At 41.7% G+C, this 14,068-nt stretch overlaps 1 protein-coding gene across 4 annotated transcripts in view; it reads left to right on the top strand.

Moving 5' to 3' along the window:
• Positions 1–14,068, top strand: part of LOC134531634 (alpha-tocopherol transfer protein-like) — a 288,390-nt gene that overhangs the window by 198,897 nt on the left and 75,425 nt on the right. For all 4 annotated transcript variants that reach the window (XM_063367396.1, XM_063367392.1, XM_063367395.1 and 1 more), the window contains one exon: positions 1,952–2,098. In XM_063367396.1, coding sequence (XP_063223466.1) covers positions 1,960–2,098 — 139 coding nt within the window. In that variant the 5' untranslated portion in view covers positions 1,952–1,959. The remainder of the gene's footprint in view (positions 1–1,951; positions 2,099–14,068) is intronic.

The raw sequence follows: 14,068 nt of genomic DNA, 5'->3' as shown, positions 1-14,068 counted from the left end.
AATGGTAAATAAAAAAAATTCAGTGAAAATTTATTACAATGCTGTATAATGTACCGGAGAGAAAATGAATAGCACCGATGGTTTCCCGACTCGTGCACGCAACGTACAACTGATGTACCCGTACTTCGCTACGGCAGTCTACATGCAGATCACTCTTGCGCCGCTCATTATACAAGCCCTCCTTGTGGGTACGCCACTGCCGCGCGATGCCCGTTGCCATGGAGACGCAGAAGGCATTAACAATGCAAAATCCTGTTCTCATGCAGACAAAGTACCCACTGTTGCCTGGTTTTAACCACCCATGGGATCTAATTTTCGGAAAATGTCATCATGCGTAACATAAGGAACATTACTGTGAAGTTTCAAGTCTGTAAAATATATATACTTGAAAAAAAGGGCAATAAAAATAAATTAAACACAGAGAGAGGAAAAAAACAATAGTTTAGGTTTGCGATTTAAAGTGATAAAAAGTATTTAAATACTAATTGAACTCTTATGAGGGTACTGATTGCTTCGTTGTTAATATCACACGGGTGTTTTTTACTTGTATGGGAAAATTAAGAATGATAACAAGGCATCTAGTGCGTGGCAACAATGTTAATAGAAAATAGAAAACAAACTTATAGCGCCTGCGGCATTGTCAACACACACTTCGTACGTGTACTGCATGTTGTATCTAACCCCCTCCAACGCATTTGATTCTAAATTGGACTTTTAGTAAGGATCCCTAATGTTATTTATAACATAATATAGCCTATAGCCTTCCTTGATAAATGTACTATCCAACACTGAAAGAATTTTTCAAATCGGACCAGTGTTTCCTGAGATTAGCGCGTTCAAACAAACAAACAAACAAACTCTTCAGCTTTATAATATTAGTATAGATTTAAACAACGGCACTTAATTACTGCTGCTGCCAAACTGTAATTGTCAGAACTACTATGGCTGCCATGATCTCATACAACATGGCAACCAACAGCAAGCGACAAAAGTGGCACCAGGTATATAACAATTGAATCAAAGGTGGCAATCAATACCTGTACGAAGTTCATCCCAGGAATCCAAGAGAAAAGCAAATTTGAAGACAAAAGTTTTAAGATTAAGAAAAAGTCAGAAAATACCAAGATGGTTGCCAGCAAAAGATGCAAACAAGATGTCGAGTAATGCTATGATGGACAAGGGCACATGCAGAATTTCATTTCGGTGGGTTGGGGGGGGGGGGGTATATTGAACCACTTCGCCCACTGTTTATATATTTTTTTGTTGGTGGGAATAATGAATTTTAATTGATTTTTTTTTTTAGGTTTCCTGGGTAAGGGGATATATCTCAAAACCCGCCCTCCCTTTCGCAAATGCCCGTGATGATGGAGGTCATCTAAGATGTTGGTTGGTGTCAAAGTTAAGGTTATCCAAGATTTCAGAATATTTTATGGTGAAATACAAGATGAAGGAATCAAATTTGGCAGGTGGCTCTCGGCTTCTTAACTGAATCCTGTCCCAAAAGAAATATTTTCTTTTCACTATAAGTTTTACTGTCTTGGATTCAACTATCTAGATGCAGCTATTACACTTGTAGCAAAATTCAATATTTTACTTTTCACAGTAATGAATTGGATTATTTCATTATCTTTTACCTGCTATTATTTGAGGCGTATCCTTAATTAGTAACAAATTTTTTAAACATTTTATTATGTAGCAAAATATATACTGACATTAATCTAATAACAGCCATAAGTCACTCAAGTGTTCCCAACTACGGTCACATTTGTGACATCTTATAGTTTGTAAATATCACCTGGTATGTTTCTAGTGACATGACTTGCGACTAAACAACAAACGCAAGAGAGCACCTGTGATAAATCTGCAGGAATAACCCTTAAAACCCAGTAATGTAACAAAATTGAATACAATACATGGCGTGTCAGATAAGTCCGGGCATGGTTGGTCGCAGTGTCCAGGATGGCGGTCCGAGAGTTGCCGGGTGACCTGGCAGTGGCAGCTGCTGAGGAACTGCACGAAGACAAGGACAGACGCGACGACAGCATCGCTCACATCAAGCAGTGGCTCTCGAAGCAGCCGCACCTCGCCGCTCGCACAGGTACCACCCCACATTCACTGTCCCACATGCCGTAAGCAGGCACCTGCGATTGAGATACCTCATTGCTATCATCCTATGGTTTACATGACAGGTGCACATTACCATTGCCATACCATGCACATCTATTCGGTGGTCTTGCTGTAGCGTGCAACTTTCAGTATGTAGCCCTCTTAGGTACCCGCTGGTGTTCAAACGATATATCATTGAGATACATGAGGTACTGCCATGGCAGTACTGGTACCATCTACTCGGGAATATTTTCACTTCCTGACCTATGAACCTTTTTCTCGTCACGAGAGCGGTATGTTTCCCCTCCACTTTCACGCAGCATACCCTATCTTGATACCTATTCATCTGGCAAAATTCGTCTCAACCTTAGGGCTTTTGGTATCGCACCACTAGTAGGGATGTCCTGACTCTGTCCCCTAGTTAGACAACAGACAGTGCAGTCGTCACCTCTTACCAGGAACAGTCTTATTTATCCGCGGAGGCTCAAACATTGTAAAATATATACATTAAAAAAATATATATATATTTTCAACTCAACTCCGAAAATACTTGGACTGCTTACCATGTTTTAAGATCGTTAACCTTAAACAACAGCAGCAGAAAATTTAAGAAGGACCTAGCATTAATAATAGCTAAAATAACACAAATAAAAAGTATAATTTAATGGTGCTTTTACGTTTTGTTAGCTTCGGCACACACAAAAAATACCACCGAACATGAGTATTAAAGTTCTCAACTTGCATACATTAATAAGTACAACATTTCAAATTACTTTAAAAATATAACAAATTAAAGCCTGTTTTACATTAAAAAAAATAATCTGGCCAGATTTTTCTTATTATTTAAATACATATTCAAATAAATTTATAAATTTTATATTTTTAAAATATGTTTTTACAATAGTTATATATGACTTATTTTTCCTACTATTACTTTTAAAAGTTACAAGTTAAAGTCAGCCTCGTTGGGGCAGCCTACACACAAAAAAAAATTTTAACGCAACTTTAAAAAATTGTAACTTGCAAAAAAAGTCCAATAATTTGTTCCACGAAAGTTTGCGGCGCGGACTTCACGTTTCTTAAGGTACTGACGGACCGGTCATCGTTAAATAATGTGCACCACGTAATATTATTTATTTAAATCACAGTCACTAAAGTTCTACAAGCTGGTTACTTACATGGCAAATCGCTGGCCGGCGCGCCGGTGATGCGTGAGAGCATAAAATTGCAACATGCAATTTTACTACTGCAGGTTCCAAGCACCCAGTGGCTTGGCTGCTACACAGACGTTCCTCATAGCCGCAGAAACACGTCGCTTGCTGTGCAACGAGAACTTGGTGCTACAATTTATGAATTGCAACCCGCTGACAATTTCAGTGAAAATTTTCACACCACTTGCAATTACCGCTCGGTGCATTTTGCAGAAATATAAATGACGTCTTTAAAAGTTTCGCGGCGACACTTTTCAATAAGCACCGTCCTTACGGTAAACACCCGGTTAAACGTACAACACACCCGGACGTATACACGCCATGCCATTAATATTTTTCATGACGTTTTCTGCGCGAGCTCTGGCTTCACAACCGCCCGAGCCAAGTGTGACTTCTTTCCACCTGTCAGCGGCTCAGTCACTGCAGCGCGCCGCTGTCGCGTGCCAGCGAAAATAGTTCCAGTCTTTCACTTGCTCACACTTCTTTAGGCATGTCCAATTATGTATATATATATATATGCTGCGCATGAGAAATTGAATATAAAACAATAATTAAATCTGGTACAATTAAAAAAATATACATTAAATTCTCCGAGTCTATAGAATGTTCTCGTTAGTAGGTACGGCGATCATGTTGCCAAGCTGATAGTCTCTAAGAACCATAATACCATTGAATTAAATCGTGGGAAATTCATAAAACGAATTATTATAAAACTTAACTTAAAAATTAACCTAATCAGTTGTTTAATTTGCGATATCAGTGGCACTGGCCACAGCCCCTCCCCCTCCTCAACTTCCAGTCCCACATACCACCCTCTCTCGGCCGCCTCTGGGACGTCTTCTCCCCCTACCCGGCTTCACGGAGCAGGCTTGGTTCCCTGCCGCCATTTATAACCATCAACAGTAAAACTTCTGCAAGACAAGTTACGAAATTTTGAGTGTGAAATGCAGTTGCATTATTATGGTATAGTTTCCCAATAATCCTTATTTATGCATTCACCAATATCTAGTGTAGTGATGTTATTTCTATAATTTAGAACTGGTTATAACTTGTTTTTTTTTTTCATAAATTAGGATTGTCGATGCATGCTCTGGCTGAAAATTTCCTCCTCAAAATTGATAAATAGATGCAAAACCAAACATAATTCAGTTCTCAGTGAAATTTTCTCGCTATATAAGATATAATTTCTTGTGTTGTTGCTGATCCAAACTTTATCTTTTCCACAGCTTAAACAACTTATAGGTGCTTCCATTTCAAAATATTTGATCAATTTTAATTTTTACTTTTTGGACCATGTGTTGTGCTGTTACTATTTTCAGAATGCACAGAAAGTTATGACTTATTTTAATGATACTATTATTTATAAAAACTTATTATATTGACTGTTATTATTATTATGAAATTTTATTATTTAATTTTTATATTGTTCGCCCGCAAAAGTTATTAAATATATATTCCTATTAATTAGGTATATCTATGAGAGATATGCTCTATGTAGTGGGGAAGACATATATGGACCGGCAATTAGATATACCCCTCTAAGGACCAATTGAACAAAACGTATAAACTGTGTTATTATATGTGTCATATACGAAGGATGTGGCATTGTTGGAAATTCTGTTTTTAAATTTAATTCAGTTTTGTGTTTGCAACTTTGTTAATACCTTTTGTTTACAAGTTGTGATTTTGTAAATTTCGTTAACAGCATTCCGCCCCGGCCAATCAGAGGTAATGTTTCAAGTAGAAGGCGTCTGGAACGTTTCTATTTGAGAAAGAGTTATGTAAGAGATGGCGTCCCAGTGAGATGCAAGGGCGCGGAGCCTGTCAAAAATTCAAAAGAAAAAAAGATATTAGCTATTTCAGACCATCCGCAACAAAGGATGAGTTTTTTTCGTCGTGTTGTTAAATGTTTACTAGTTTGTTAGGGCATATTCTGACGAATATGTACCCAGGAGTGATTAGTTTATGTAAGTAAAAACCCTCCATACCATGTGAAACAGCGCCATACTAAAGTTGTTATAGCGACGTACTAATTGAAAGAACATTGAGTTTAAATTATATTATCAACATTTTAAAAGACTTTAAATAACCAAAAACAGTAAAGATTATTGTAATTGTAAACTATCTAATTTATCAATTTTAACCCAGAGGTGAAACGAGATAGATAGTTTTGTGTTCTACCGATCGTAAAACTGAGCTAAAGCCTAGGGACACGAACTCTACAACGAACTGAAATTGTTATTTAAATACTTGATTTTGTGGATTGCTAACTCGTTGATCACGCAAAAGTGCAACATAATATTACGTATTTTTGAATGGACCTAAATGAACTGTTGTATCGTAATCATGTGTGCGACGTAAATATCCAGATGATTAACGAACATGATAGTCATTCCACAACCCAGTTCAGTAATTTGTTGATAATAAATTTTATTTAAAATTTTTGCAATTAATAAAGTTTCAACGTATGTTAATTTTCCTTACCAATTTACCGAGATATGAATGAACCTGTCATATTAACCTATGTTTTGTGTTGTGTCTAATTCTCATTTGTGTTAAGTGGGTTAGGCCCTTGTGCAGCAATAGGCGCCGATGTAATAAATTGCCACACATGTAATTAAATATTACACATAATTACCAGAACCTGAATAATATCTGTGTTGTTTGACCTACCCTTATACACTATTACAAATTATATATATATATAGATATTAATATCGGCAGAAAGTAATGGTAACCAACAATCAAACCTATCTAGCATAATAATATTAGAAAGTAGCTGAGTGGGGAAAAGCACAGCACAGAGATAGTGGCGCCCAACGTGGGGCCCGAGTGTGTTGACACTGAGTTGTCACACCTTATTTCAAGTTGTTATTTGATCCTGCATAGTGTATCTAATCCATTATAATAACATGGCACACAACCACCCCACATACTCGCTCAGGAGTAGGCGTGACAGTATGTGTGAAGACTGCGATAACACAGGGAATTCAGGAAGTGACACGGCGACATCATCAGCAGGGGGTTCACCAGGGAACACTTGTGTGGAGGGACCTAGTGATCACTCTACCACCGTGACTGAGAGGTTAGGGCGGCTCATGTCACCAGCAACAGGGGAACAGGAGGAAAGGGAGGCCACTGTCCCTAACATCACACCATTGCCAGATAATACTGCTACATCACCTGTGACACTGGAAGCACTCATGCAGTTATTACGGCAGAATAATACTCAAATGGAGCAGCATAATGCATCCCTAAATGCGAAATTAGAACAGAACAATACTCAAATGGGGCGGCTTACGGCTGAGTTGGGAGCGCTGAGGGATCAGACCAACTCAGGATTAAAGAGCCTGGAACACAGCATTGAGGTTAGGCTGGCCCAGCAACACGAACAGGTCCAGCAGATATCTGAGCAGGTATCACAAAACAGTAGTCGTGTGGACAGTCTGGAGACTCATGTAACATCCATACGAAACATGATCTCAAATGAACACCAGGGACAAGCTAGCGCTAGGGAGGAGGTGCGAGGACAACTCCAGCATCTCGAACATAGACTGGAGGACATGGAGGTGGCTACTGCCACACTACGAGATAGAATCGAGCACCTTAGTGTACACCCCAGTCCCAGGAGTGAGTCAGCTGACCGCCAAGCTCATGTACCGTCACACACAGCCCCTGTGTCAACTGTACCGACTGCCCCAGTAGACAGGCAACCGTACCCCAGTGAGATGTACACAATTCCACGGCTACCCATCCACAATCATCCTACCGTTCAAATGGATCTGCCCAGAGAAACCCCTATATTGAGCCCATCCAACATTGACACGGCCACGCTCATGCACCATCCAGCAAAGCATTGGGCAGAAGCTATGCCCACGTTTGCTGGCAGAGCTACAGAGAACCCCATCCGTTTTCTGAAAAGATTTGAGGAGTACACCTCAACCTTTCATTTGAGAGATACAGAGATACTGAAGTGTCTCAACAGCGCCCTGAAAGGACCGGCATTTTACTGGTGGGAGATGCTGAGTGCATCAACGCATAGTTACGCCCAGTTCCAGTCCCTGTTCCACTACCAGTATTGGAACATCCGAATACAGAGTCACCTCCGTGCACAGCTTCACACGGAGAAGTATGACCCAAGGAAGTGTGCGTCCTTGGAAGCGCATCTATCAGCAATGTTTGAGAAGACACGCTACTTGGATCAGCCCATGACGGATGATGAATTCATCGCGGCCATCCTCACGCAGCTCCCACTCAAGTATCAGAAGCAGTTATCAGGCCTGCCATACCGTGATGTGACAGAGTTCCGCGAGCGCCTTCTCAATTATGATAAACTTGAGAAAATGGACCGAGCACCCAATACCAAAGAGGAGAGTGAGAGGGTTCCACAGCCCCACCGACAACAGCCCGTCCACAACTACTGGCAGAATCGCGAGGGAAAACCCAAGGAGCTCAGACAGGCAGCGGTGAACACGATGAACTGGCAGCCAAGAGGAGGAGGACCTAGTCGGAACAATCAATACCAGACAGGCTACAGAAAGACCCCCTATCACAAGAGGAAGACGTGGTGGTCCAACTCCAGGAATTACCACAGCGATGACGAAGCAAACCACCGCCGGAGGCAGGGGGACTACCGAGACAACAAGCGAAGATCATTCTCGCCAGAGTCACGGCCACCCAGGGAGTCAGCAGACCGCCGCCGGAGAGCATCGTCAGAAGACGAGCTGGAGTACTGCAAGAAGTACCGCCATACCGACGAGCCCTGCTACAACGGCAAACCTGAGGATTACCGCCCGCCATACCACTATGCCCCCAGGACTCACGAGACAAGTGGCGGCCATGCCCAGAACAGCCACCTCTCGTACAACCGGAACACACAGATGACAACATTCCCACCACCATTTGCTGCACCGTCTACATCTCAGCAGACGACGTACTACAACCAGGGACCAGCAAATCAGGTGGCAGCAGAATTCAAAGCTGCTGTGTCTGAAGCAGCAGGGAACCGACAGTGGAATCGTCAAGAAGGAGCCAGATCACCAGCTCCAGGGGGACGTGCCAACACGGGCACGTTAAACTAGAAAGGGTTTCCGTGCGATCGCCCCGAACGGAAAACCCCTATCCAGACTCAGGGGTGGATAACACAACTCCAGTGTACAGTTGTGTCAGCTACTACAAGTTTCTATGCACAGTAATGTTAAGAGATAGCGAGAGAGAATTTTTGTATCATGAAAATGAGGAAGAATCCATACCTCAAGTGTACGCCATTTGTCCCCAAGTGACACTAAAGATTTGTGACCATGAAGTAACTGCCTTGATAGATAGTGGCGCTGAGGTCACTTGCATCAGTGAAGATTTGGTAAAGTACCTCGAGCAGCAAGGAGTGAACTTACCCAAGCTGCCAGTGCCAGCACTGAAAATTATTGGGGTGACATACAGAGCAAGCCCTGTTGTCAACAGGCAGGTGTTGATATCAGTAAGAGGCCTAGGCCAACCTAAGGAGATGTTTGCCTTAGTAGTAAGAGGCCTAGCAAAACCCCTTATAATAGGAACCGATTTCCTATCTCAATTTGGTGTTGTGATTGACTTTAAGTTATGTGTCATTCACTCAAGTGATAGTGACAAACCTACATCCCTTAACAGCAAATGGCACGTAAGGATCAATTTTGTGGGAATTCTATGTGATGAACCCATGCACATGAGAATCTACAGCAATCAGACCAGCGAGCAGCTACAAGCCTCATTGGAGGACATTCGACAGTCACTGCAAGGTGCAGCAAGTGTGACACCCAACCAGCTGCAACAGCTGTTCCAAGTATTGAAGAGTTTTCAACAGGTGTTCACTGACAAGCCAGGTCGTAACAAGTTTTACCAAGCCAGAATTCGAGTGGATGAAGATGCGCCATATCGTCGAAAATCCTACCCCATCCCAGTGAAGTACGTACAAGAAGCAACAGCCTACCTGCAACTGATGATCAACTGGAAGGTAGTGAGGAGGGAAGCGAGTCCCTACGCCAACCCGATTGTATGTGTAGGCAAGCGTGATGGCACCGTTAGACTATGTCTGGATGCCAGAGAACTAAACAAAATAACTGTGAAGGACAGAGAGAGCCCGGTGCAAACATCTGAGATTTTAAGGCTGTACCAAGGGGTGAGATACCTCACTACGATGGACCTGTCGTCCGGGTATTGGCAAATACCACTGGAACCAAATTCCTGCCAATACACCTCATTCCTATTTCGAAACCAACAGTACGTTTTCACAGTCATGCCGTTCGGACTGTGCAATGCAGTGGCAGATTTTACAAGATGCCTAGATGCAACATTGGGACCCGAATGCCAAGGATTCGCTAGGGCCTATGTTGACGACATCCTAGTCACATCATCTAGCTTCGAAGAACACATCCAACATGTTGCCACAGTGCTACAAAAACTGCATGAGGCAGGCATGACAGTAAAAATCCGAAAATCAGTATTCTGCAGGGAGGAACTGCCTTTCCTAGGCCACATACTTACACCAGAAGGCATAAAGACATCACCAGAAAAATTACAATGTATTCAAGATTTTCCAACTCCCAGGAATGTAAAACAGCTGAGAGCTTTCCTTGGTATCATTGGATTCTACAGAAATTATTCGAATAGAGTAGCCCAGTGTGCAGTTCCTTTGTTTACCTTACTTAAGAAAGGTCAAGTATGGATTTGGAGCGCAGAACATGAACAAGCTTTCACCAATTTGAAGAACCTGTTCCTAACTGAACATGTTGTCTATCATCCCACGCAAGGAAAGGAATTCCTCATGTACACAGATGCATCAGACACCGCTTTGGGATGCAAGCTAGCCCAGGAAGATGGAGGAGTGGAGAAGACTGTGGCCCTGGCTAGTCGTACGCTAAACCAAGCTGAAAGGAACTATACTGTGACAGAGCGAGAAGCTCTTGCAATAGTGTGGGCCCTGCAAAAATATAGAGATTTGCTACTGGGAGAAACTATTGTGTTACTCACTGACCACCAAGCATTAACTTGCTTAAAGGCCGGAAAGTTATTTGGCAGCCGGTTAACCAGATGGTTTCTCTTACTACAAGAGTATGACATCAGGATACAGCACATCAAAGGATCGAATAATACAGCAGCAGACTACCTCAGTCGAATCCATGAGCTACAGGAGAATGCAACTTCAACTTCAGTTCATCCGAAGGAATTTGTAATTGCTCCTGCATCTGCTAAGATTTTCCAACCTGGCACCAAGCTAAGAGAAATTTTGAGCAATCTGAATGAAAAACAGAAGGCAGACGAATACTGCAAGAAGATCACTGACCAGCTCAAGAAGCAGCCAGATGACCACAGGATACATCAACACTACTGTTTGTGCAACGACAACACCCTGTTCGCCAAGCCTGGGAAAACAGGATTGTATGAAGATCACTGGAAACCAGTGATACCAGCTGATCTGCGACAACAAATCACCTGGGAGACCCACACAGCGCTCGGACATGTGGGAAGCAAGAAGGTGACAGAAGCACTAAAGAGGCAGTTGTACTGGCCTAAAATGTCCAGATGTGTAATCAAGGTCACAAGTGGTTGCGATCTGTGTCAAAAGGTGAAGCCGCCAGGAGAGCACCTGCATGGTGTGCTACAGCCTATCCTGCCGACAACACCACTGGAATTAGTGTCGGTCGACTTGTTTGGACCCTTACCACAATCGAAGGGAGGAGTCAGACATGTATTTGTAATGCAGGATGTATTTAATAAATTTTCCAAATTGTATGCTATTGTCAACCCAACTGCAAAAGCAGTGTTAAATAAATTGAAATCATTTGTGGACGAAATCGGTACGCCAAAAGTTGTGTTGTCTGACCGAGGTACGCAGTTCACTAGCGACCTGTGGCAGAAAGGTGTACGAAAACTAGGTATAACACCGACTACTATAAGCGTGAGACATCCACAGAGTAATCCGGTGGAAAGACTCATGAAGTCTATAGGCGGATTGCTACGAACATTGTGTCACCACTCGCAACAGTCATGGCGAGATAAATTGCTTTATGTAGAGTGCATTATTAATCATACTGTGCATAGCTCAATCGGAATAACCCCTAGCGAAGTTTTGAGCCTGGATAGATCGGCGGCGATCAACCCTGAATTTATACCCCACTGTGACAAGGAGCCCGAAAGGACAAGACTACCCACAGGAGAAGAAGTGGAAGCATTCGTAAGAATGAAGCTCACAGCAGAAGCTGATGTACGAAGAAGAAGGAAACCAGCATCCAAATTGTCTAAATTTAATATCGGCGACCTTGTGCTCAAGAAGACATCTCCTGTCAGCAAGGCATGGGAGAATGTCACCAGGAAATTATTTCTGCTTTTCGACGGACCATATGTCATAACTGACATAGTTCAAGAGAATTGTTATGCTCTGGAAGACCCATCTACAGGCCGACCAGTAGGCCGGTATAATATTTCGCAGTTGAGAGCCTACAAGAAACCTGTGTCCCAGTGAACAAGTTCGACACAAGCTAGTGAAACACCTGTATAGTACGAGTATAGGTACTATAACAGCTGAGCGCAATCGGAATGTCTAGGTCAGAGCCAGGACCTGACCAGTATGAATGTGAAAGGTATTAAATGGTTACTGTGTAATTTGATACGCCATGTGAGGCGTATTGCAACCACTGACAGGTACCTAATGTGTAGCGGAAGTGTGATACCCGCTTGGTACATTATCGTCGCGTCGATGCGGAAGTGCAATTCCCGCTTATTATTGCCTGTAGTGAGGTGAAGTGAAATGCCACCAACACAGATTTAATGAATCTTCGAATTTAATAGTGTATTATGTGTATAATATTGTTTGTCAGTTGGTTTGCATTATTCTTCGTGTGAGTATAAGTTCACTAACAGTAATACCTGAATCCATGTAATGAGATGCGCCTATCTGTAAGTACTATCATACTAACTAGCAAAAAGAAATGTCTAGCTTGTGTGTTGTCGACTAACTTGTGTGAGAGAAGTATGGCCTAGCTGTGTAAACATGGGTGAGCACTGTTCTACAAAGCATCTAAGAAGCACATGAACACTTTGCAACTACTAGCATAATAATAATAATAATAAAGTTACCTTGAATTACTGATGTGGTTACTCCAATTTTTCCGAAGCACAACACATCACTGAAGTTACGAACAATCGCCGAGATTTTTTTTTTTATTAAACCCTGCTGCAGAAGAAGATAAAAAAAAAATTCTTTTTTTTTTTGCAAATGTAATACTTTTGTTTTACACGAATTCTATGATTGAAGTAGGTCTTTGCAAACGATCTCATAGGGTTGCATTCTGCCCTGAATGCAGAGTAGAAAAGTATGCATTCCTTTCGCATACAAATCCACTCAGTATTAGGAAGCTATTTCTTTAAATTAATTTCACTTGGTTATTTTAAATAATGATATTTATTAAATAATAACGAGATATATACGAACGACTGTGTTATTTATTGTGAAAAAAAAACTATACAAAAGACTTTAATTTCATTCAACGTGGCACTTGAGATTTTGTTTGTTTATGTTTGTAATCGTTGAGTAGGCGAATATGATGTCAAACGAAGACCTGAAAAACTCAATGTCTAACAACTATGTCGCGGACTTAGTACACTGTTGCAGTAAATGTCAGCAGGCTGTATTATAAACAAGTACTAAGTTACTGCAAAATTGAGTCAGCCAGAAAAAAAAAAAAAGAAAAAAAATTTGCAAGCTATCATGAAAGCACTTTTTTTTTGTTTCACTTGGCTTTGTCAGGATAGAACTATCCTTTGCATCGAGATCATGAATCTCAAGTTATTTTAACAAGAAACAATTCCTATCAGAGAAATTTCTGAATGATATGAGTATACAGTCAGGCCTCTTTCACACGGAGAGCCGTGCGGCTCGCACTCGCGAGCGGGAGCGAGGCGCGCGAGACTGAAATGCAGAGAGTGCAACTGGAGCTTTCACACGGGGACTGCGGGCCTTCAGGGCGCGCGAGCGAGGGCCGGCAAGGCTCGTGCATCTCGAGCCGGATTCGCGCATCGCGAGCCGTGCGCTGTGGCCGGGGGTCGCGCTTCATCCTCGAAATGCAAAGGGAGGAGTGGGGGCATTCACACGAAGGGCGACAATAGCTCTCGCTCCTCAGTCTCTCGCTTTCAAGATGGATGTTGATGTCGAGTTCTTAATTAATTCAGTGCGTATCCGGCCCACCCTTTGGGACAAAAGTACCGAGTTATACAAGGACCGGAATGAAGTGGCTAGAAATTGGAGGGAAGTGTGTGAAGAAATCAACGGTGAATTTGAAACATTGTCCGGGCCTGAGAAAAAGAAATACGGTAAGGTGAAAGTAAAACACATATTAATTGAAATTGTATTTACGTATTTATGTATATACGTATATTTTAGTATACACATATTTATAAAATAATTTTGAGTCTGAATGCACGGCAGTGCACCAGCCAAGTAAAATAAGTACTCAAATATGAAGCTACATCAATTTTTGTGTTTCTTTTTATTTAATGAACTGTTTGTTTCTGTTCATTTTACATATCTTGTTACTGGGCAGGTAGGCCTACCTACAAATAAAATAAAAAAATAATAAAAACGCGGCGCTGCAAAGTACCACAGAAATTATTTCTGACATTGTTGCATTACAGTGTTAAATTAATATGCAATGTTACAGCAACAACAAGTAACTTAAAACAATTACAGAAGACATGTTTGACATTGTTGCATTACATAATTA

The sequence above is a fragment of the Bacillus rossius genome, chromosome 5, assembly GCF_032445375.1.
Source record: "Bacillus rossius redtenbacheri isolate Brsri chromosome 5, Brsri_v3, whole genome shotgun sequence".
Lineage (NCBI taxonomy): Eukaryota > Metazoa > Arthropoda > Insecta > Phasmatodea > Bacillidae > Bacillus > Bacillus rossius.
Note: the sequence above shows the minus strand (reverse complement) of the source record. Positions and strands in the feature narration are given on the sequence as shown.